Source organism: Haemaphysalis longicornis, unplaced genomic scaffold (assembly GCF_048455015.1).
Source record: "Haemaphysalis longicornis isolate Haplotype H1 unplaced genomic scaffold, Haemaphysalis longicornis Haplotype H1 scaffold_9, whole genome shotgun sequence".
In the NCBI taxonomy this organism is placed as follows: Eukaryota; Metazoa; Arthropoda; class Arachnida; order Ixodida; family Ixodidae; genus Haemaphysalis; species Haemaphysalis longicornis.
The window spans coordinates 107,912,506-107,936,611 of record NW_027526460.1 but is presented as its reverse complement, the minus strand read 5'-3'; the positions used below and the strand labels follow the sequence as shown (position 1 = coordinate 107,936,611).

Genomic DNA, 24,106 nt, shown 5'->3' with positions numbered 1-24,106 from the left:
TTCAAATCTCGGGCAAGCAAACGCACGCATCCAAAAGATGAAGCCAGTGCAGTGGATCACTATGCGCCGCATAAACTCTCCGTACCAATGCCGCCTGTTCCCGAAAAATGCACTTGGTTGGCCTAGGGAGTTCCGCATGCCGATCAGTCATGCGGCACTTCCATAAGCTAAACAATCCTACGAGAAAAAAAATGTCATATGGCACCAGATGGTAAGAAGCGAATGGTGTACGGGGTTATGCCACTGTTCTTTTTTAGTGCCCCTTGAAAAATGTCCCAGAAAAACACTGCGTCACGGCACTACACAAAACAATGGTCAATAGTCTCTGGTTGATTGCACCAGCGGCAGTTGTCTGACCAACGAATCGACATTCCTTTTTCGCGCAGCCGTGTTTTAACTACAAAAGTTTGGGAGTGAAGCTTAGAGAAAAACATTTTGGCTTTTGGCGGCACGCACATACGCTTGTCACGGTATAAAACATTATTCTTATTGTCCGGCAAGTATGGCTGGTGACAAAGAGGCATGAGGAAGAGATGATGAATTGAAGTGTTCATCATAGCCTTCCTTGAAAGACAAAACAGGTACTCCAAAGAACCCCGCGCAGTAATTAAATGAAAAGTATCTACAACTTCATTTAGAAAACCCCATGGCAGCTTCTTGTTCACCTCACCCATAGAAACAAGGCGAAAAGTAAATGGTAACTTATGCGCTCTTGAATTATGGTAAGTAAACGTGGATGCTCCGCCAACTTGTAGAAGAAAAACCAAGACACAAGTTGGTGCACAAACAAATGCATTAACCCAACACCACCAGACCCTAAAGGAAGAAAAAAATTATCTGTGCGGATTGGCTCCCATTCAGATCCCCACACGAGTGTAGCAAATACTCTGTGTAGAGCCTTGACTTTTGCCCACGCACAGTGCAGTACCTGAAGCACATAAACAAGCTTTGCTACCAAGAAGACATTGTAGAGTTGCGCACGGGCAAATACAGAAAGTTCTCGCCCCACCCATGCCGACGAAGTGAGTTGTCTTACCACCTCGGCTACGACCATTTTTTTTTTTCTTTTTCGCCGGTCTTCGACAATACAATACAATCGAAATGTACAAAGGAAAACACACAATCAACAATAAGGCCGCGGGCTGGCGTTCTCTTTTAAAATTCCCTAAGCGTGGCGAACGGTTCCACCCTTGGCAGCCAGTCTGATAGAAGACGGCGCTCTGTACTGGGTAACAGTTTGGCGGAGATATTGTCGCGTCGGTCGCGCGTCTGCATCACAATTTCGCTATGTCATTCGTGACCACCAAATACTGTGCAGGCCCGACAAAATGACGAGATCACACGGCACCCCATCCTTCCTTTGTATTCACAAAAACCGCATGCCACGGAGATTCAGCGGAAAGTCCTTTCAAAGTGTCCTTCGGAAAACATCCCATAAAAACGCTGCTGCCCAAAAATGGAGAAATACATGCTCCATACTTTTCGGCCGTTTGCAAATAAAACAGTAAGTTCTTTATTGCATAGAAATTCGGTTATATTTCGTCCATGTTACAAAAAAAGAGTGCCCGTATGATGTTTAAAAAAGAAAGACTTCGCTCCTTATGATACTTCCATTCGCTTCACCCTTTTTAGAACACCTTGCACCGGGCCAGCACTGTATAAAACTCTACATTGGTTCATGTAAGACTACATTGTATACATCCTTATATAATTTTTTCCGTCTAACATTTGCCAAATAGTGCATCTAAAACGAGCAAACAAAAACTGGGTGACTTAATATTCTCTTTAAAGTATCCATAAATCTCCCCTTTCATACTATCCGTAGAAACTACAAATTCGGCCAAAGCCCGCATTAGCAGCACTTGAACTACTGTGCGCCGGAAAGGGTCTTTAACATCCCGCAAAAACAAAAATTCATTCCAAGTTGTCTTACAAACCGGTTTGTCAGCGCTAAAGCTCCATTGCGGGTTCGTCGAAACCAATGGGCTACGAGCGTGAGTTACTACCCGAGAGTGAAACGGCTAACTCACTCGGCTGTGCCTCTGGGAAGAGGAATCACGCCCGCTGCTCGACAGAGAATACTTTGTAGGGTACACGTTGCAGTTGCGGTCCCCCAGTTTAAGTGTGCGCGTTTCATTCGTTCGCTATGCTTCTTCGATTTGCTTCTTCTCGCCGCTATCGCAAAAAAGATGGATTAAAGGTCATTGTGGTAGCGATGAAGAAGCAAATCGAATGCAATCGTGGAATCAAACCACCGTGATTTGGCAACTACAAAAGTATCGGGTGTTCACTCTTGTTTAAACAGGTTTTCGAACAGACCTATCACCTTCGGACAGCCTGATGATGATCACTGATGACCTTGAGGCCGCAAAGCAACCAGGTGGCGTCGGCATTTTGGTCCTTATAGGCGTTAAGAAAGCGTTCGATAATGCCCCTCCAGCAACCCCAATACGTCTCTTGAGAGAGAGGGGACTGGCGGCCAAGTAGCTTTCTGGAAGGCTTTCTGCTGGGGCTTTCTTATAAAATTTGGGTTGGACAAGAGTTCTCTAGCCCTCCAGTGCTCGAGCGGGGTGTTCCCTATGGTGCCGCCTCAGGCCCGATACTATTCAAAGTCTTGATGGCTGACCTTCCCAGGGTGCTTGGCAAGGTTTATGGCTAAGAACTACTATTCGTGCCGATGACGTGACGCTCTGGACGACAAAAGGTGATATAACACATTAACGAACTATCCAGAAATGTATTGACGTTACAGTGGACTTTCTTTGCAATCGTGGTCTTGATGGTATATACACGTTTGCGAAGACCGCTGAACATCCAACTCCCCCTTCATGGCCAAGCTGTGCACATAGTTTTTGAAGGCCGCATACTGGGCTTCATAATCGACGCAAAGCTGTGCAAGCTAAAGTGAAGTTGGCGCACTACGGGATACCTGCCTACGCCTTCTTGAGATTCTCAATGTGGGCCAGTTTATGAGTGCGGTTGTTCTACTAAGACGCTTCTTCGCCTACACCGATGACTCATTCAGTCTCGGATACTATATATCCTACCGTACCTCTGCCCTACCAAGTCCGAGGCTAATAAGCTCGACGTTTTGAACAGGCGGCGCATAAAACTAACACTTCGTCTTCCAGCACAGACTCCCATCCTGGACCTCTACACTGAGGCTGGCACGAACACTCTTGTCGACCTCACCACCGACAGGCATCCAGCGCAGCTGCACCGCCTAGCTATGACACCATCCGGAGGTTGCATCATCAATCAACATATCAAACCGCAACCGCAAGCACCAAGAACGCAAGTCCCGCAAACACCGTGGACAGCAGATGTGCCCGCATGCGCTCCAATCCCTGGACACCGCACCGGCTTTCATGGCTGGTGGGCAGAACAACAGAAACTGGACTGAGAATACTCGGCAATTAAGCTACTGGATGAAGATTACAACACGGGTTTACGGTTTTCAATGACGGCTCAGCTGACCCAGTCACTGGGCGGGCGGGTGCTGCATTCGTGTGTCCACAGTGCGATGAAAGCATAAGATACACCTTTCCGACAACACGACACCTGAGATGGCCGAGCTGATAGCCACTCAACGATCTGTTCAATGTCTAGAAACGCAAGAACGATTCAAGAATAAGTTATCCTTACAGACGCGATCAACGTCCTATGGTATCTAAAACGACCAGAGGAAACCTCCGAAGTCATCGTCAATATCCGGCAACGAGTCAGAACGCTGTGAAACCGCGTACGTCTTGTGACCTTTTTCTGTATGCCTGCTGACGCGGACATCTCAGGCAATGGCAAAGACCACGCACTTGCGCAACAACCCACAAGGGACTCATGAACTGGTCAAGGTGCATCACCCGGGCTCACCCCTCCTTGTCTGAGCATGGACGCCCTTCTGAAAATCTGCATCTCAGGACGCGCAGATGGATGTGAACTTTGATAGCACAGCGAAAAAATCTTCACCTACTTCGAGCTCGGAAATCTAGACCTCACAGCAAGGTGGAAAGGAAGTCGCAGCTACGAGCGGCTCTAGGTGTGAACCATCCCGACATTCCTCAGCATTGGCCCAGGAACTGGCACACTATTATTCATAAGATTAGAACGGGGTTGGCAAGACACTTTCGCGCTACAAGATACTGCGGTCTAGATGATACCGAGAGTTCATGGAGCTCGGCCAATAACGACACTGCACACATTCTGTGGTACTGCCCTCGCTTTGCCGATTGTTGACAACAAGCCTTCAAAAACGTAGGATTGGCAATCTCACCCACTCACCGACGATTGGCTTTAACAAAGTGTTCTCAATCCCAGCGATGAACGGCGCTTGATCACCGCTACACGAAACTTCGTCTTGACATCTGGCCTCCACCATTTCTTTAGTTTCGTACCAGAATGGATGTATGTATTTTTTTTCAATCCCTATTACCTAATCCCTCTCCCCTAATTTACTAAAGCGTAACATGGTATCTTTTTATCTCTTGTAAATAAAATAAATGCGTGTTACCACCATAAAGCTGCAAACGCGTTTTGTTGGAAAAAAAAATCACGCCATATCCACTGAATGATGATAAGTAGGGCGAAGCTCGAGAGGGGGAGATCATCGGTAATCGTAACTCCCCCGTGAAAGTTCGCCCATTACATCATTAAGAAAGACGTAAGACTGTGTGCGTACATTGTACAAATCAACTTTTATTTTCGGAGTCAATGCTCCCAGGCCCAGACCTGGTGAAAGACCCCGCGCCATCGAGGACTACCCCGCACCTCCACCACAACATAGGATGGGACACAACGGTAAAGAAAGAACGGTAAAGAAAGAAACGAGCAAAGGTCCTTGCGTCTCGTTCGATCTCCGAGAACGACTGCCTGAGGAGGAGGAGGAGTGAAACTTTATTTTTGATCAGAATAAAAGAGAGTTAGGGCATGTGGCCCTCCGCACAGGTGCAGTCCCTATTCCGGGACCCCATTGGTCAAGGCCGCCACTCTCGCCCGTCGAACTAGAGCCCTTTGAGACTCCAGCCCCGAGCAATTGAGCAGGGCTGCCTCCCATGCCTCTCTGGTAGGGGAAGGGTTGGGGGATAACGCAGGGTTGCGCTGGCATGCCCACACCATGTGGAAGGTGTCGGACACCTCCCCACAGTGCAGACACCGCCCATCGGTTTTAGGGTCGAAATGCTTTGCTACTGCAGGGCACATAAATGTGTTCGTCTGCAGGCGCCGCAGTATTCGCTCATCGGCCTTGCTCAGACCCTTTGCAGGGGCTGAGTAAAGCCGGCGGTTATCGCAGTAATGTTTTACGATTTCGCTAAACCGCAGAAGTGGTTTGCTAATCTCCGAGCCGGGAGAGCATGGGTGAGGCGCCCGGTGTGTAAGCGCTCGGGCAGCCGCGTGCGCGGCCTCGTTACCTCTCAGACCCTGATGCCCCGGAGACCACACAATTTCTTTAGGTGCGGGGTCTACGAACCGCACCACTCGTTTTAAAATTCTGTAGGCCAAGGGTGGTACCGTGCCCTCTAAATAGCTTTCACAGGCTCGGCGAGAGTCCGTGATTATTGTCCTTGACTTCGGGTCCGAGGCGGCGAGCGCTATGGCAATCGCCTCGGCTTGCGTGGAGTTAAGAGCCCGGTAGGAGAGCCCATCGACTTGCTGGTCCCTGTGAATTACAGCGGCAGTAAAGAACCCTAGAGGCGACGGTCCTGCCACATCAACGTAGAACACACCTCGCCCATTTCCGTATTTCCTTTCCAGGGTCTTAGCGCGTGCTTCCCTCCTGCCTTCGTGAGTGTGCTTTTCCATGTTACGCGGAAGTGGATGCACCCAGAGCCTGTGCCATCACAACTCTGGGAGTTTGCACGTCTCCTCTGGGATGCACTCATGTTTGATTTGTAGGCGATTAAGCAAGTGGCGCCCGGACGCCGTTTGTGCGAGTCTAGTGTACTGATTTGTGAGATGAGCCTCTTTCAGCTCTTGATACGAATTGAGCACTCCCAGCGCCGATAACCTGGTGTTGTAGGTAGCCACCGGGAGGTCAAGGGCTCGTTTTGTGGCCTTCCTAATGATGACGTCAATGCTGTTCTCGTGTTGTTTGTTCGTACGGAGGTAGGGTACGGAGAAGAGGATCCTACTGGTTACAAAGGCATGGGCGAGCCGGAGTGCGTCCCTGCCCCGTAACCCGCCGCGCTTGTTGGATACGCGTTGTATCATCCGTCTGACCTGTTCCCCTGTTCGCTTCAGTTTGGCAATGGTGGTCTCTGGACTAAGTTTGTTGTGAATAAGCAGGCCCAGGATCCTAATTTCTTCCACTTCTCTGATAGAACCACCTGTTAAAGAGATGCAAAGCCTTGTGTTCTCTTTAGGATTGGGTTTAATGTGCAAAAGTTCCGATTTTGTTGGGGCACATTGGAGGCCGCAGTCATTAGCATAGCTTTCGACAATGCTGGCAGCCCTTTGAAGGCGGTCCTCCATTTCCCCAAGGCTGCCTTCTGTGCTCCAGATTGTTATGTCATCGGCGTAAAGGGCATGTTGTATACCCTCTACCCGAGCTAATTTGTGCGGCAGCTGCATCATAGCGATGTTAAAGAGTAGCGGCGATAGGACCGCTCATTGTGGAGTACCCCTTGTACCCATGTAATATGGACCGTGCTCCTCATCCTCGATCCTCAGGAATGCTTGACGTTTGGAGAGGAAATCTCCGACGTACGTGAAGGCTTTCTGACCACAATCCGTTCTACTTAAGTTTTCTAGTATGCTGCTGTGCCGGACGTTGTCAAATGCCCCCTTGAGATCTAGGGCAAGGATGGCTTTATCGTTTTGTCGCATTGTAGTTGGCCGAATTACGTCGCGGTGTAGCTGGAGAAGGACGTCCTGTGCTGACATATGTGGGCGGAACCCGAACATAGTGTCAGCAAAGAGGCCCGTGGACTCAATGTGTGGAGAGAGACGATCCCGGACCATCGCCTCCATGAGCTTACCCGCGCATGAGGTGAGCGAAATTGGCCTCAGATTATCAATATTAACAATTTTTCTTGCTTTGGGTATAAAGGTGACCAAGGAGGTCTTCCATTCTGGGGGGAGTGGACGGCCGTCCCAGATTTGATTTATGTAATCTAACAGTTGCAAGTAGGCCGAGTCCGAGAGGTTCGCCAATAGTTGGACTGTTATACGGTCTCTTCCTGGGGCCGTACCTCGGCGCATCTTAGCTAAAGCTGCCCGAAGATCTTGTAGTGTAAAGGGGGCATCCATGTCTGGGTTCTGCTTGCCTGCGTATTGATACTCAGGTCCATTGGGGTCTTCCGTGCGGCAGAGATATCTGTCACATAGAGTATTCGCGAGTTGGGTCGTCGTACCTTGGTACCCGTGTAGGGCTCTTCGGAGTTGACGTTGTGTTTCCCCTCTCGTCGGAGTTGGGTCAATAAGACTGCGAAAAAGGCGCCATGTCCCCTTGGATCCCATTTGACGCGCAGCTGAATTGCATTTCTCTATCCAATTTGCGTCGCTAAGTTGGACAGCGTATTCTGCCGCTTTTTCAGTCAGTTCACTGATGCGGGCTCGAAGCTTGCGATTAAGTTTCTGTTTGTTCCATCTTTTAGTAAGGCTCCGGCGTGCCTCCCATATATGCATCAGATGGTTGTCCACAGTTGGGTTCTTTTCGGTGGTCTGAATTGTTGCAACGTGTTGCTGTTGTAAAGCGGTGATCTGTTTCGCCCACTCCGTATAGCTGCCTGTGAGGAGAACAGGTGGAACTTCTTGCTGCCTAAATTCATGCCAGTTGGTTAGTTTGGCCTGGCCCCACTTTCTTCTAGCAGCCTTCGCCAAGAGGGTGATCCTAAGGAGGCAGTGATCGCTACCGAGTGTCTCCTCCAGGTTTTCCCAAGTAGCGTCTCTACTATTTTTAACTAGGGATAGGTCAGCGTTCGTGGCGTGATCTCTTGCGTGATCTCCCCCTCGCAGTGTACGTGCGCTCGCGCCTCCGTTGGCGGACACAGACAAGCTCGCGCTCCCGGTGCCGAGTTTGCGCTGCCGGTTGCAGCCGGTTCTTGCGCGTGCAACGCGGCCCACTTTGCGACATCTCCGAAAGCATGCGGCGGTCACGTACCACGAGACACAAGGGATGGACAGACCCATGGCTTTAGGAGCTTCGCCCCTAAAATATAGGATGTCATGCCCGTGTAAACACGTGTGCAAAAATGTTGTCGCGTTTGTCGCCATAAAGTTACAATTGTGTTACGAAGCGCCGCGTGACCAATTAATTCAGAACACCCGAGTACCTTTAACGTGTGGCGAAATCTGCCTAAGTGACGTTTTTTGTTTTTCCTGGCATGCAAAAAAAAACGCTCACGGGGCCGCGACAGTAACCCCTTCATTGTAGTAATCAGCCAAAGGCTTAGCCAGTAAATAATTCCTGCGAGTCACACTTGTTTAGTATCCACACTTTCTAGAGTGTGACCCATTTAGGCAAGGTACGAAATGTAACAAGCAAGAATATTTCCGTGCGGGCCATTGCCGCTGCGCAGTGCAGCAATCATGCGGCCTTATTGCATCTACATAGTCGCAACGAGGTAAGGGGGAGCCTGATGTTTTATATCGCGCCAAGGCTGCCAAGAGGGTGGAATTTAGTTTACTGAGCCTTGTCTGCGTCGAGTGCTCTCTTCCCGTTGAAAGCTTTCTCTTCTTCTCATTCTTCTTCTTCTTCTTCTTCGTCTTCGTCGTCTTCTTTTTCTTTTTCTTCTTGTTTCTTCTTCCTGCTCCTCCTTCTCCTCCTCCCCCTCCTCCTCCACGTCCTCCTCCTCCTCCTGCTACTCCTCCTCCTATGTCTTCTTCTTCTTCTTCTTCTTCTTCTTCTTCTTCTTCTTCTTTTCTTCTTCTTCTTCTTCTTCTTCTTCTTCTTCTAGGCGATTACATTCTCGCCTGAAAGGCGTCTAGATCTTCTTAGGTCCGCCATACGCGATGTGCGAAACACAGACTAGGAGAGAGTTTTCCCGCAACCTCCGCGCGGGTCGAAGTGTTATGACTGCACAGGTTATGGTTTCTAGCAACGCGGACTGAGTGACGTCAGGAGCAGAATAAAGTTGTTTGGTAGGTGACGCTGTTTGCACCAACACTGACTGACCTGTGCACTCTGAATTTTTTATTTTCTTTTTGCGAGCTTCCGATGTCGCGGAAGCCCAGCTGCAGTCCTGAAGCCGCATCTAAGATTAGGCGCCGGCCCTGATAGGTGTTATTCTTTTCCAGTTCAGAAAGATCTCTTTTTTCCAACCTCAACTTCAAAATTTTTTACCGATTCTTGCTTGTGATTATATGCTCTTTCTTCTTTAAATTGCTTAAGGTTCGGACTTAGAGGTTTGTTGAGTGGGCACAACCCTCCTTACGCGTAGTCTCTGGACAATTGTACACGTGGGTAGGTACTTCCGAGCGCTCTCACGAGACGGAAAGCTCATTCCATGGCCAGACGCTGGTCTTCAAAAAAGGTTGTTCGTGCTTTGAATACGTTCTTTACCTCGACAGGTCTCGCGGCAAAGTATTAACTTACGTAATAGGACTTTCACCATGAATCCGGGAATATTGTTACAGTGTGTCAGTAGCCAAAGAACGAAATGTCAGTACATAGCCCCAAGCATTGCGGACATGCGCTGGGTCTAAGCTGGGAAGAAGAGGTTCGGGCTAGGTCCAACGCGGTGCTCGCTTCCCTGTGCATGCATGTGTGAAATACACTTTCATTTTCACGTATTCCTCTCCGTAACATCTTGTTGGAGGTTGCCCGACATCCCTTACCTCTCGTCTTGGCGCTCAAATCCTCGAGGCTTCGTGGCCCTTCATCACGTTACTCCGCAGCGGGCGTCATATTTACCCTGCCACCATGGCTCCGCCCAGCGACTTGGCGACTCCGCTGGTCGTCGTTACTCAGCCCCGCGAGCCTGGTTTCTTCACCGACACTGACACCGTCGACGTCGAAGATTGGATCTAGCACTACGAGCGGATCAGCACCCACAACCGTTGGGACCCCACTATCATGCTCGCCAACCTCCCTTGCTGCTTCAGAGGTACGGACATCACTTGGTATGAGACCAATGAATCCACGCTCACCAGCTGGGACGATTGTAAAGCCAAGCTTTTGCGAGAGTTCGGCAACCCTGTCGCCCGCCAGCTACGCGCAAAAAGTGCACTTGCCTCCCGTGTCCAAACGTCGACCGAGCCGTACGTCGCCTACACCTACGACGTTCTAGCTCTCTGCCGTAAGGTCGATGCGAGCATGAACGAGCAGGACAAGGTCGGACGTGTGCTCAAAGGAATAGCTGACGACGCCTTTTCCTTGCTAATATGCAAGGACTGTACTACAGTCGATACTATCCTGAAAGAATGCCGGCGCTTCGAGCAAGCGAAGAGCTGGCGCATCACGCAGCAGTTCCAACGGCTGCCCAACACCGCTGCTACTTCTTCTTGCGACGCACCAGCCCCTCAGTCGTTTTCGCCCGCGCCATCTTACCGCGACGCCCTAGAGCACACCGTCCAAAAGATAGTACGCCGAGAAAACTTGAAGCGACAGCTCCTGCCGAAACTATGCCCCATGCCGTCACCAGTCCTGTTCCAGCCATTTCGCTCATTCAAGCTGTCGTTCGCGACGAAATTACCAACATGGGCTTGCAGCCAGTATGCGCCGTAACTCCTGCTCTCCGCCGCAGTTATGCCCCACCCGGACCACGCAATGTGTACGGCCCTACGCGCTATCGAAACCCCGCTGCATGGCGAACTCCGGATGACAGGCCGATTTGTTTCACGTGCACGCGTGTTGGGCACGTCGCGCGCTACTCTCGGCACCGCTAGTCCTCCAGGAGTACCTTTTGGCACGACTCTCGCCGCAACGATGGACACCGCGCCCAGCCTACTATCGCTCGCAGCCCCACCTTGAGACCCAATTACCAGTAGATGCTTCACCGGAGAGTACAACCTCCCAACGCCATCGCCCGTCTCGCTCTCCGGAACCTCATCGACTTTCGCCGCACCACTCTCGCCGTTCATCTCCGGGAAACTAGCTGATGCAGCTCCCGGAGGTGACGCTGCATCAACGACCGACCACGCAAACCCTCTCTTGACGTTGTCGACTAAAGACAATTTGCTAGCAGTTGAAATTGATGGCATCCCTGTTAATGCCCTAATCGACTCTGGTGCCCACATCTCCGTCATGAGTGCACAGCTGCGCTCTCGTCTCCACAAGGTACTCACCCCTGCCTTTTCGCACGTTCGCGTTGCTGACGGGGGAATTTCGGCTGTCGCGGGTATGTGCACCGCCCGAGTGAGCATAGCTGACCACCCCGTCACTGTTATGTTCTTTGTTCTGGACAAATGCCCTCATGACGTCATTCTCGGCCGTGATTTCCTCTCAGACCATTCCGCACTAATCGACTGTTTGACGGGTCTGCTTCGACTCGAGCTCCCGCTTTCCTCCGACGACCACGCCCCACCTTCCCTCCACTTACGCACTGATGAGCACGTTCGCCCGCCGCCTCAAGCCGCTACTTATGTCCTCTCTTCAAGCATGCCCGTCCCAAATGGAGACTACGTCGTTGCGCCCGTCCTTGACGTTCCACTCACCCGAAACGTCGCCCTTCCGCATACTATTGTCTCCATACAGCAGAACCACGTCTCCTTGCCTTTCCTGAACTTCGCTTTCCACACCGAGGTTCTTCCTCAAGGAATGACTGTCGCTACTCTTTGTCCGGTCTCCGATTTTCATATTTCTGCTCTTACGTAGACCCCATATCCCATTCGCCCACTTCGCCTGCTACACCTCCGCCCACTACTCAATTCGACGCTATGATTAGCCCTGACCTTTCCCCAGATCAGGTACACCTTCTGCGTGAGCTCTTGGCTTCGTATGGTGACATTTTCGACTGACAATCCAGTGGTGGGTCGAAATAGCCTCGTGACTAATCGAATCGACACCGCTGACGCCATCCCCATCCGCAGGCGCCCGTGTAGGGTATTTTGCGTTGAACGGGACGTCATCCAAGCCGAAGTTGACAAGATGTTCTCCAACGATATTATCGAGCCTTCGTGCAGCCCCTAGGTCTCACCAGTGGTGCTGGTAAAAAAGAAAGACGGCACCTGGCCATTCTGCGCTGATTACCGGCATCTTAATCATATTACAAAAAAGACGTCTACCCCCTACCCAGGATTGACGATGCTCTCGACTCTTTACACGGTGCTAAATATTTCTCTTCTATTGACCTTCGATCTGGCTACTGGCAGATAGCTGTTGATGAGTTGGACCGAGAGAAGACCGCTTTCGTCACACCAGATGGCCTTTACCAGTTCAAAGTAATGGCGTTCGGACTATTGAATGCTCCCGCAACGTTCGAGCGTGATGGACTCTCTTCTTCGCGGTTTCGAATGGTCAACATGGTTATGCTACCTGGACGATGTGATAGTGTTTTCACCCTCTTTTGAAACGCATCTTCAGTACCTTTCAGACATCCTCATAATATTTCGACGTGCGGGCCTCCAGCTGAACTAAAAAAAATGTCGCTTTGGCCGCCGCCAGATAACCATCCTTGGCCATCAGATTTGGCAATAACGGGGTTACACCCGACCCTTTGTTGTGTTCCGAGTGCATATGCTTGGGAAGTGGGTGCACGTGCAGCCTCTCGAGCGTGCCCTTAGGCAGGGAAGCTTCGTGGTCAGACTGGAGCTGCCTTGGTTGCTGCTGTGGGCGCAAGCCCAGGCGCTGTAGGATGTAATGGCCTGTCTGGGTGGTCGTCAGCCTCTCGAGTTGTGCTGTTTGCTGGGCTTCGGCAATCTCCTCTAGGGTGTTGTGCACCCGTAGTTCTAGGATCTTGTCTGTGCGAGTACAAGCATATAGCCCTAGGGCTGCCTTGTATGCTTTGTGGATGAGCGCCGCAATCTTACTTCGCTCGGTGGCTTGCCAGTTGTGGAAGGCCGCGACGTACGCAATGTGACTGACGACGAACGATTGAACCAGGCGCAGCAGGTTTGCTTCTTTTATTCCGGTGTGGCGGTTGGAGATTTTGCGCATGAGACGAATGGCCGCCGTGGCCTTCGCCTCCAGCTTGTGGATCGTCAGACCGTTCCGTCGATGGGCGTCGAGGTAGAGGCCTAGGATGCGGAGGGTCTGGACCCGTGGGATGGTGGTACCGTCTCTTGTGTGTAGCCTTATGTTGTCAGCCTTCCAAGCGCATGGCGTGCGTTCTCGATGCGGTAGAACTAGCAACTCTGATTTGGCCGGCGAACAGACCAGACCCGTGCCTTCTAGGCGGGTCTCCACTACTTCGATGGCACGTTGCAGGGTTTCTTCGGTGTGGCCGTCGCTTCCCTTCGCTACCCAGAGCGTAATATCGTAGGCATAGTTGGTATGACCATGGTCCGTGATGCGTGCGAGGTGGTTGGCCACGTCGATCATTACTTAGTTGAACAAAATGGGGGAGATCACCGCGCCTTGCGGGGTCCCAACACTGCCTAAGGTCTTAGGTGATAGTTGAGTGTCCGGCATGGATGGTTGGGGTGCGGTTTGACAGGAAGTCTTTGATGTAATTAAATATATTTTCACCCATGTTTAGCCGCGAGACCTGGGTCAGTATCGCCGCGTGGCGGACCCTGTCGAAGGTGCTTTGTAGATCTAACCCCAGCACCGTTCGATTGTAGAGGGTCGGGGAGTCGACTAGCTCGTGTTTGAGCAGTAGCATCGCGTCTTGCGTGCCTAGCTTTGCTCTGAAGCCCACAAGGGTGTTGGGGTACAGTTCTGCCGTTTCTAGGTATAGCTGCCATCTGTTCAGTAACACGTGTTCGAGCACTTTGCCCACGCAGGACGTGAGCGATATCGGACGAAGATTGTCGACGTGCGGGGGTCTGCCCGGTTTGGGGATCAGGACTGTCTTTGCTTCTTTCCATTGTCTAGGTAGCCTGCCCGAACGCCAGCACTCATTGAAGCAGCGAGTGTGCGCTGTAACGCCCGAGTCCAGCAGGTTTCACAGGATCTTGTTTGTGATGTCGAGACCAGCCGCCAATTTGCAGTTGATAGTTTGTAACACCGCTCGTACCTACCACTCCTCAATGTCCAGATCGAGGAGGGCGTTTACGTCCTCCGCGTATCCCGGTAACGCCTCGGGTTGGGTGGCAGGCAGGTAACGTGCATCTAAGCGTTTTCGGACTTCGACTTCTCCGAGCTCTTTCGTGGCTCGGTGCAGGGTTCGTGCCAAATTGTGGCGTTGCGTACCCTTGGATTTAGTCTCGTCAAGTAGGTAGCGTAGGAGGTTCCAGGTGCGGCTCTTATGCATCTGTCCGTGCGCTTCCTGGCAGACCGCGTGCCACTGCTGCCGACACGAACGGCGCAGTGCTTCTCGATCTCGCGGGTGATCTTGGCGATTTTCTTGGCTCGGTCCAGGGCCCTCACATCTACGTACGCCGCAGACACTGGCGCTTTCTACGTGGACGTGGCGGCCTATCCGGGAAGACCCAATACTTACGTTGCCGTGGCGATGGCGGCCACGGACGGTACAGTAAAGTCAGAAAGCAGCTTCAACGCGCAGAATGTGAAGCAAGCCGAAGAGATGGCTATAGCCTTGGCCATCGTGGACCCGCAAACAACCACGGTACTAAGTGACTCCAAGTTGGCAATGCTGGCATACGCAACAACCAAGTGAACCCAAACACTGTTAAAGTGCTGTGCAGCGCGCGTACTAACGGGCTGCCGGTGGCACTCAGATGGTTCCCCGCCCACGTGGGTCCCTTGGACCTCCGCGGCGGACTGACGAACCGGAACGAGGAGGCAGACTCCGCCGCGCGCGAGCTCACCAGATGCGCGGCGTCCACGAGTCTGGCCTCCTCACCGCAGGGGGGTAAAGCGAGCTCCGAGACCGTACGAATCGTGGGCGCTGACATGATACAATTCCCATGGTTGCCAGATCAATTGTATTCAGCCCTCTAAAAAGTCGTTTCGTAATTATTTAACTAAAATAAAGAACTGAAGCAAAATAGTTACAAATATTTGCCTCAGTAATTAAAACTAGCTATAAAAAAACATTTATGGTAATTAGGCTCTAATTAGCGAGCAAAGAGTAAGTGCGTAGTTCAGCTTTGGTTTCGATTTTCTTTATGTGCTATGAAGTGGCCAGGTCCTTGCGCCTGACTTGCGCAGTGTGTGTGTGGGCAGTCTCCAGCTCAGATCTGCGTGCGTGCAAAACGTGTACAACTGGTACAACTCGGATGCACGCGCTGAGCAAGTGCCTCCCCGGGCGCTTGCGAGGGTGTAATTCGTTTCTTCACGTTACGCACCTTATCTATTGCCCCTGAACTGACGCCGGAACAGCGATTCCGATCTGACCTTGACTACCGCAATTTCACTACAGGCTACGGAGTGGCAGCCAGCGACCGTTCCCGTTGGAAGAGAAATAAAAGGAGCTTTTATAATCGTTCGGTTCCAGTTGTTTTATTGATGGAACTTCTTACAGCTCTCCGTGCTTCGAACTTTCGCGCAAACGTTCGTGAAGGTAGAACGAAAATATAGGTAACGAAATGCGTTTTATTTTTTAATCATTCACAATAAGTCAATAAGTCAATGTTCTTTCCTCACGCGCTCTGTGCGGCAAATTCCTGCCCATTCAGTCCCGCAAGCTTTCTCTTTGAAGTGGTGGAAAGCATCTAGAACTTGACGAATACAGACAGAAAAAAAAACGAGACACGCAGCTGACTGTATTTCGCATACTCCTTTGGCAGGCAGTCTGCCACTCCGTTGGCGTGCGATCGACCGCGCTGTTTCATTCCTGCGCTTCAAAGGGCTGTGACTCACCGCCAATATCATCGTTGGCCCAGCGATAACGAATTTTTTTTTGTGTGCGTCAATAAAGGTTTTACATTCAGCTAAAGCTACAGTTCACTTCACTTCGTTTGAAAAGCATTGAGCGACTCGCAAAATGTCACAGAATGGCAAATAAAGCGGCACATCACAAAAATCACGGAGATCATGACGGAGATTCATTTTTCTGTACGCCCCTGTACGGACCAGCTGATTCCTTGGCGTCCTCGCGCATTCGATCAGTCGCATTCGAGCTTGCGCGCAAGTGTTGTGTGAGCGTTGCCACATCCTGCTCAAATAGTCTCAGTACATATAAGTCACACGCTCAACCGAAAACACGTCGGTTACCTACCCACCGGAGATAAACTACGCAATGCTGTCGACGCCGCCTACAGAAAAGCCGCGTGGCCAGCGGTCCCCCATGTTACAAATAATCCCGGCATGCTTCGCTAACCGGACGCGGAAACGCCACAGTAGCACGTTGCCAGATTACAACCCATCACTTTCGCCGTTTTTAGTAAGCAAAAGCTCAGCTGGCGACGTTCAAATCGTTGTATCATGTCTGCCACCGTGTGTCGTACGGTTCCAATGCATTGGCTCAGCGGCGCGCTTTCCCTTTAGAGTCAGTATATTATCTTTATGCCTCACCGGACCCGTCCGGCGACATAGAGCTGCCCGACCCCCTAACCACATACGGGGACATCTTGGAGTGGTACCGGCAGATCCGAAGGCGACGTCCGCCACCTCACCCAAATTTAAATCGGGAAGAAGCAGTTCTCTGCAGACAATTACAGAACGAATCGCTCCTTACCCCAGTGCTTGGAAAACATCTGTGCCCCGGTGTATACGAAAGTGAAATGTGCCGTGTATGTGATAGTGCGCGTGCGACACTCAGCCATATACTCTGGAACTGCAGGACACAGCCTGCCGAGGCAGCGCAAGGAAGTCTGCCCTCTCATATCACAGAAGCCATGAACGCTAAAGACTACAGTGCACAAATCCAGGCCGTCCAGCAGGCGAAGGCTTCCCTGGCACGCCAGCGGCCCGAAAACGCAACCCCACCTCGGAAGCGTGAGTAGGCCCGGGCACCAGGCAGGCTTCCGCGACGTAGCGGCCACGTCCTAGTGCCGGTGATTCCAATAAAGTTGTTCCTCCTCCTCCTCCTCAACCCGACCCTGACAAAGTACGCGCAGTCAAGCAATTCCCCGAGCCTCGCTCATCCAAGGACCTCCGCAGTTTTATTGGCCTATGCTCTTACTTCCGGCGTTTTATACAGGGGTTTGCTGACATTGCGCGCCCTCTGACAGACCTTCTTAAAAAGGACGCTGAGTTCCATTGTGGTGCATCTCAAGCAGAAGCGTTTGCTAAATTGATATCCGCTCTCACCACTTCACCTATCCTGGCCCACTTCGATCCCACTGCCGCCACCGAAGTCCGGACTGACGCTAGCGGACATGGCATTGGCGCTATCCTCGCTCAGCGACAGACCGGTAGAGTCCGTGTTATTGCATACGCCAGCCGCCTCCTGGCGTCCGCTGAGCAGAACTACTCAATCACGGAGAGGGAGTGCTTCACACTGGTGTGAGCTATAGCAAAATTTCGCCTGTACCTGTATGGACTTCCCTTTTTGGTGATAACAGAGCACCGCGCGCTCTGTTGGCTTTCTTCTCTGAAAGATCCTACAGGACGCCTAGGTCACTGGGCCGGCTGGGCTCTGCGTCTGCAGGAGTATTCGTACACCATAGTTTATAAGTCCGGCCGCTTGCATCAAGACGCCGATTGCCTGTCCCGTTACCCGGTTGACAACCCCGACCTTGCTGTTTCGAGAAATTCAAGTAGTGTGCTCGAAATAACGGATTTTTTACGCCTTGGGGACGAGCAGCGCCGCGATCCATCTCTCAGCGCAATAATGAACCGTCTCAACTCTGGCTCCCATGACCCATCACTGCACCTCTTTAAGTTACGCAATGGGGTCCTCTATCGCTACAACATCCGCCCCGAGGGTCCAGAGTTGCTTCCGGTCCTTCCTGAACGTCTGCGCTCGGACGTTCTCCAGCAACTCCACGACGAACCCACTGCAGGCCACCTCGGAGTTTCCCGCACCTACGTCCGTGTGCGTCGTCGCTACTTCTGGCCAGGCCTTTATCGTCCTGTATGGCGTTATGTGGCCTCTTGCAACCTCTGCCAACGCCGTAAAAAGCCTACGACATCCCCAGCAGGCTTCTCCAACCGGTGGACATACCCACCGAACCATATTTTCGCGTAGGCGTCGATCTCCTTGGTCCTTTCGCGGTATCCACTTCGGGCAACAAGCGGATCGCGGTCGACACTGATTACGTCACACGTTACGCAATTACACGCGCTCTCCCCACCAGCTGTGCCTCTGACGTTGCCGATTTTCTTCTCCACGACGTCACTCTTCATCATGGCGCTCTTCATCAGCTCCTTACTGATCGGGGCCGCTATTTCTTGTCTCGCGTTGTCGCCGATATTCTTCGTGCTTCCTCAACGCAACACAACATCGCGACTTCTTACCATCCTCACACGAATGGTCTCACTAAGAGACTCAATAGAACACTTACCGACATGCTCTCAATGTATGTCTCCGACGACCATCGTGATTGGGACGTGGCGTTACCGTAAGTTACATTTGCGTACAAGTCGTCCCGTCACGACACCGCTGGGTATTCTCCCTTTTACCTGCTCTACGGTGGCGAGCCTGTTTTTTTGCCATTGGACACTCTCTTGCCGCCTTCAGTTCCAACTTCCGAATATGCCCGAGCCACAGTTGACCGTGCCGACCATGCTCGACAAGTTGCCCGCTCTCGCCTATGCTCATCGCAGTTTTCCCAAAAGGCGCTTTACGATTCCCGCCACCGAGACCTCCAGTTCTCACATGGGTCTCTTGTTCTTCTGTGGTCACCGTCCCGCCGCGGGTAGCTCTCAGAAAAACTGCTGTTCCCTTACACGGGACCCTATTATGTGGTCCGTCAAGTGACCCCAGTCAACTACGAAATCTCCCAAGCCGCCCCTTCGCCAACTTACCACCTTGGCACCGGCAAAACAGACATTGTCCATGTTTCCCGCCTCAAGCCGTACCATCGCCCTCGCACAACATCCCCCTAGGAAGCACCGAGACGGCGCTTTTTGCCGCGGGGGTTATGTTACAGTGTGTCAGTAGCCAAAGAACGAAATGTCAGTACATAGCCCTAAGCATTGCGGACATGTGCTAGGTCTCAGTTGGGAAGAAGAAGAGGTTCGGGCTAGGTCCTACGCGGTGCTTGCTGCCCTGTGCATGCGTGTGTGAAATACACCTTCATTTTCACGTATTCCTCTCCGTAACAATATTAACCCAGGAGGACATTTTATGGACACCATCTAGATATCACGAACGTTGTCGTGAACTTGGGATTTGTTTCACCAGGTCTAGGTACCTTTATTCGGTGAAATAGAGTAGCCGGGGCATATTCACTTCCAGCCTCTCCAATGAATCAACCAGTTAACCTACCTAAATTCTTGTGTTTCAAACTCTACTTCCAATTTCTGACGAATTCTCGCTTGTGACTATATGCTTTTTCTTCATTCAAAGGCTTAAGTTTTTAATTTACAGTTTTGTGTAACCAGTGCACAAACCCTCCATACGCCCGATTTCTTGCCAATCCCCCACGTGCGTACGTGTGGGAAGGCCTTCTTGCGAGACCCAAAGCTCATTCCTTTGTTCAAATTTGTACGTCCGAATTTTTCGCCACTGCTCGTTGGTGATTATATGCTCTTCCTTCAGTAAAATTTATAATTTTTATATTTACAATTGTTTGTAGTGGGTGCATTAGCCCTCCTTATGCCCAATTCCTGGCCAATCCCCGCGCGGCCCCGTGCCGCAAGGCGCTGTCACGAGACGCACGTTCACGTGGGCTCGGCATTTTCTTGGCATTTTTTAAATGCGAATGCATTTCTTAGTCGGAGGTTGTCGTGCGTTGGCCGGCGTGCGCCTAGCAACAGCTGTGGAGCGCCTAGCAACCGGAGCACATGGTAGCTCGGGCGGGAGTAGCGGAGGGCAAGAGGAGAGGAGGAGCGCGCTCGGCGTGTGAGGGCGCTCGCATCGCGGAGCTCGGCGGAGAGAGCTCGCGCGTGGGGCAGGCGTGTTGCGCGGGTCTCTCTCTCCTCTCCGCGTACCCTCTCTCCGCTCGCTGCGCTCGGAAAAAAATATATAAATGCAGTGGAGCGCGCACCTCTCTCCGTGACTGCTTGCCGCAGCGCACTCATCGGTGCACCCAATGCATTCGCATTTCCGCACGATCCCCTTCGGGGAGGTGGGGGTAGTTTTTTTGTTCATTGACATGGCAACGAAGAGCTTAAACAGCTGGGCTGTTAAAACTACCGGCTCGGTTCAGGTTTCGGTTACTTTGAGTTCCGGTTCTGCATTTTGGAATGTCTGCATTTTGGAATCGAATTTCGCTAGGTTTTCGCTTGATGGTGGCGTGCGCACGGATGTACGCGGACGGATATATGGAGCTCCTAAGGTACTACGCACCGTTACAGGCGAGGGAGTTAGCCGCTTGACTCTAGGATGCTAACTCACGGTCGTAGCCCAATGGGTAAGACGACTGACACTAACTCTGTCTGGTCTACCTGACACAGGCTCGAATCGTGCCGGTGCCTGCGTGATTTTTTGCGATTATAAGTGCTATGCGCACGAACGCGGACGGACATTGCGCGGTCCTAAAGTACTCCGCACCTAAAACAAAGCTGTCACTGCACACTGCTCAGATAGCGCTCCGCTTCTATGGCAGCTCGAGTGTGCTTGAAGTGTTCCGAGGAGCTCCTCTGCTATCAGCGCCATCACCGAGCCCAGTGTTCTCCTCACAACGCTCGAAGCCCGGTTAAAAGAAATGGTTTGAATGGTATAGATGAGCTATCGCCGTCTGCTGGCACGCACTGTGTATTCTGCTCCTCTCGTTTACCGCCGGTTTAGCTACAAGGTTCAGCTACCGCCGGTTCAGCTATGCGGTTCGGCCACGTGGCACGGTCGCTGCTGAGACAAGACGCCATTCTTCCCTCCTGCGAGATGCTTCGGCGTACATTTCCTGGGAAAAAGTGGCGAACCTCTCCCACTCTTCCTGGAAGGAGATGTTCTCTGTTACCTTTAGTTTACGACTTTTTCTGAACATGGAACGTGCCACAAACGTGAGAGTATTCCTGCTGTGGTCCCTGCAGTGTGGGGATGTGAAATAATTGCATTAAAGGTTTTGGTTATATGATCACAGTAATAGGATTGGGACATGTTCTTCCCGGACAGGAGCTGGTGCCATGTCCGAACCTTTGGGACTTCAAACGGCGCGGGGTCGGGATATGAGGTCGGGCAGAAAAAGGAATTAAACCTGCATGAATGTGTTCGGCGAGTGTGCGCAGTCAACAGTGAGGATTAGGTGGGTGGTGGGCATTTCTTTACTATTTGTTCTCATGACGATGCACCTCGCTGCTGTAACGCCTTCGTCTTTGACGCCCCCGAGTCTTGTTCATATAATCTTGCGCAGATATCACACGCTGGGAGCTGTAAAGGCAGTGGTGAGGTGTGACTGTGATCTCATGCGTGATTGAGCGAGGAGTTGTTTACTGCTGCTGATTATGGAGCTCTAGTAGGACTTCACCCATCCTGGTTTTATTTGTACTTTACTACTTCTCAATTGCACCTTCCATGAATTTGGAAATGACATATACAAACTGTGAAGGAATGGGGTGTTTGAAGGGGTATGATTATTCGCAGGTGACATTCCTAGCACGTGTCGGCTTCATCGTTGCTGGGGAGAAACAACCAAATCCTCTTCGCACCGGTTCTTTGCTTCCAATTATCCTCTCCCCCTCTTCCTGTCCCGACTTCTTCCTATCGCACGCATTGGCAGGGGTCAAATTGCAATACTCGTTTAAAGAAGACAGTAAATGTAGATGAACCTGGAATTTATGACAACGCGGGCTATAGTAAGTTGATTCTCTTCAACGCTGGTGTACCGTGTGCCAAACCAGCGCCGGGGGTTTGCAAAAAAAGAAAAAGAAATGCAATAATGCTTGTGATGAGTAACTTGTCATAACATAATTATTTTGTGTAACCTGCGTAGCAATTCCCAAAATAACGATGTCCCCTACAAGTATTCTTGACACACTTGTACCGCAGTTGACAGAGAAATCATTTCACCTAAATTGATCACGGTAATTTTTAAACACGCAGGTTCCGCCACCAAGTAACAACTATACAAATTGCATTGTTTTAGTAAAGTGGGATCCAACGGGGGTGAGAAGACGGATACTCAAATGAAACGGGTACTTTTTGCTGCGCTCGCTCAGGCTAGTTGCTAAGCGGCAGTAAAGTTTTGTGTCACAGGAGTCCGCTTCGGGACGAATGAACGAGATCTTTTATTAGAGAAGTGAACACGATTCTTTTTGGAAGCGCGGAAGTGAAATTATTCCGCGCGGTAAAAAACCTCGGTATCGCCTAGTGAATCTGCAGCACAGCTATAGATACTGTGGTGTTTGAGCATGCGGTTTATTATAGAAGCTCCAAGATGATATTGGTGAGTCTAGAGAGGCCTGATAAATGTTAGCTTATCCCAGAATTACTATCACAAGCGATAGATATATTTTATAGTTTACAGAAAAATGTGGTGTTGGGAAAGTGCGTTTATCTCCAGGTGGTAGTAATTACATTGGCGGCTGTCTACAAGACAGCCGCTATGAAGCGATGCCCATCAGTTGTAAAAACACACTCATGCATATTCAAATATCATATTTCAGGAACAGCTTTCTCTGTAAGTGAAACACTACACGACACTAAACAACAAACAACAGAGCCGTGGCAAGAAAAACTGGTTTTCTCACGTTAGCCAGCTGTCCTTCGAAGTCGACTAGCGTGTCGGCCAGTTCGCGTATCTTGGATGTACTCATTTCTGGTCGTATAAACATGGCAATCGTCAGTATCAAACCTTTGTAAGCATCAATAACGTGCACGTTGTACTCGTTGTCGTTTGGGTGAATTAGTTGATTCCAACCCACAACTGAGAATTGTACTTGGTCTATCTGAAAAGATTCCGTATTAGAAAAAAATTAGTAAACTGCTTAATAATTGTTAGAGGAGCTCTTGCACATTTAGTGTAAAAATTTTGCTCCTCTGTACATACATGTCACTAATGTAATCGGGAGGTTGGCGTGCACTTGACGTCTTCGCTCTGTACCCTGGGCATATTTCTTTGCCACCCCTACTCCACCTTCCCAATACAGGTGGTGTTCAGTTGGCGCGGTGGCGTTTCAGTCTCGTGAGCGTGCTCAACTAGCTCGAAAGCCTGATTAACTAGGCCTAACTAGGCTTAACCGTGGACATGCTTGACTAGCCGACGGTTGTACCTCCCAGTGTGTATGATTGCATGCCTTGCGGAATTCATGGGTTACGCATATTGTGAAGTGCAGACCATAGCCTTTAATCCATAAACAACGCCACGGTCTACATTTAGATCTTTAGTAGATGCATTAATAACTTAGTGCTAGAAAATTGTCGCATATGGGTTTGTTCTGCGCTTGCGATTTCGGCGTTTCAAGGTTTGACGATCGGTTGGACGCATTTTCAGAGAAAGTTCGACGCATTTTTAGCTTTGGTGCATCTCTTAATCTTCGTTACGAAGGGATGGCACATTTTTGGATGAGAAGGGTGGTGGTTCAGCGGAAGATATGCAGTCAAGCTACTACCACCTTTCAACTTCGGTGACAAGTGGCACATTTTGCATACTTTTGCCATTTTCAATGCGTATTATAACATTCGATGCATGATGCGTTCCTCAGTAACTTGATATAGCCCGTTAGGCAGTTTTTACCTTGAGGAATCAAATGAATGGAATTGAACTTCCCGTCTATTCGATGAGTGGGAATGTTAACTTCTGTCATTCAGAGGAATTGAAAGGAATGGCATCGCGACAATTTCTAGATTTTTCGGAATGCAATGAGAATGAAATGGGGATGCCCATTCCTCAATAATGAGGGTCAGGTGCTAGTGTCGGCGGTGCCGATTAGCTCTGCAGCCTCCGTGAGGAACCGGCGTAGAGAAATCTAGGCTGAGCGTTGAGGGAGGTATTTATCGCCGCTTTCAAAATCATTTCCGATGAAATACCCTACAACAAATTTTCAACACACGAAAATCCACTTTAGCGCACGTGGAACTTCTTTGTAGGGGTCAGTGAGTTTGAAAAGCGGCGTCAAGCTGTTGTAGCCGCGGCCTGCGAAGTTCGAGCAGCTTCGTGGGTCGTGCGGGCAGACATGGCC

General features: G+C 50.7%; 1 protein-coding gene and 1 pseudogene across 2 annotated transcripts in view; both read right to left on the bottom strand.

Moving 5' to 3' along the window:
* LOC144151555 (neprilysin-1-like) overlaps positions 1-22,870 on the bottom strand; it is a 118,898-nt gene extending 96,028 nt beyond the window's left edge. For both annotated transcript variants that reach the window (XM_077682653.1, XM_077682652.1), the window contains exon 1: positions 22,676-22,870. In XM_077682653.1, the coding sequence (XP_077538779.1) occupies positions 22,676-22,759 (84 nt within the window). In that variant the 5' untranslated portion in view covers positions 22,760-22,870. The remainder of the gene's footprint in view (positions 1-22,675) is intronic.
* On the bottom strand, positions 4,879-6,627 carry LOC144152769 (uncharacterized; annotated as a pseudogene).
* Positions 22,871-24,106: the final 1,236 nt, after the last annotated feature.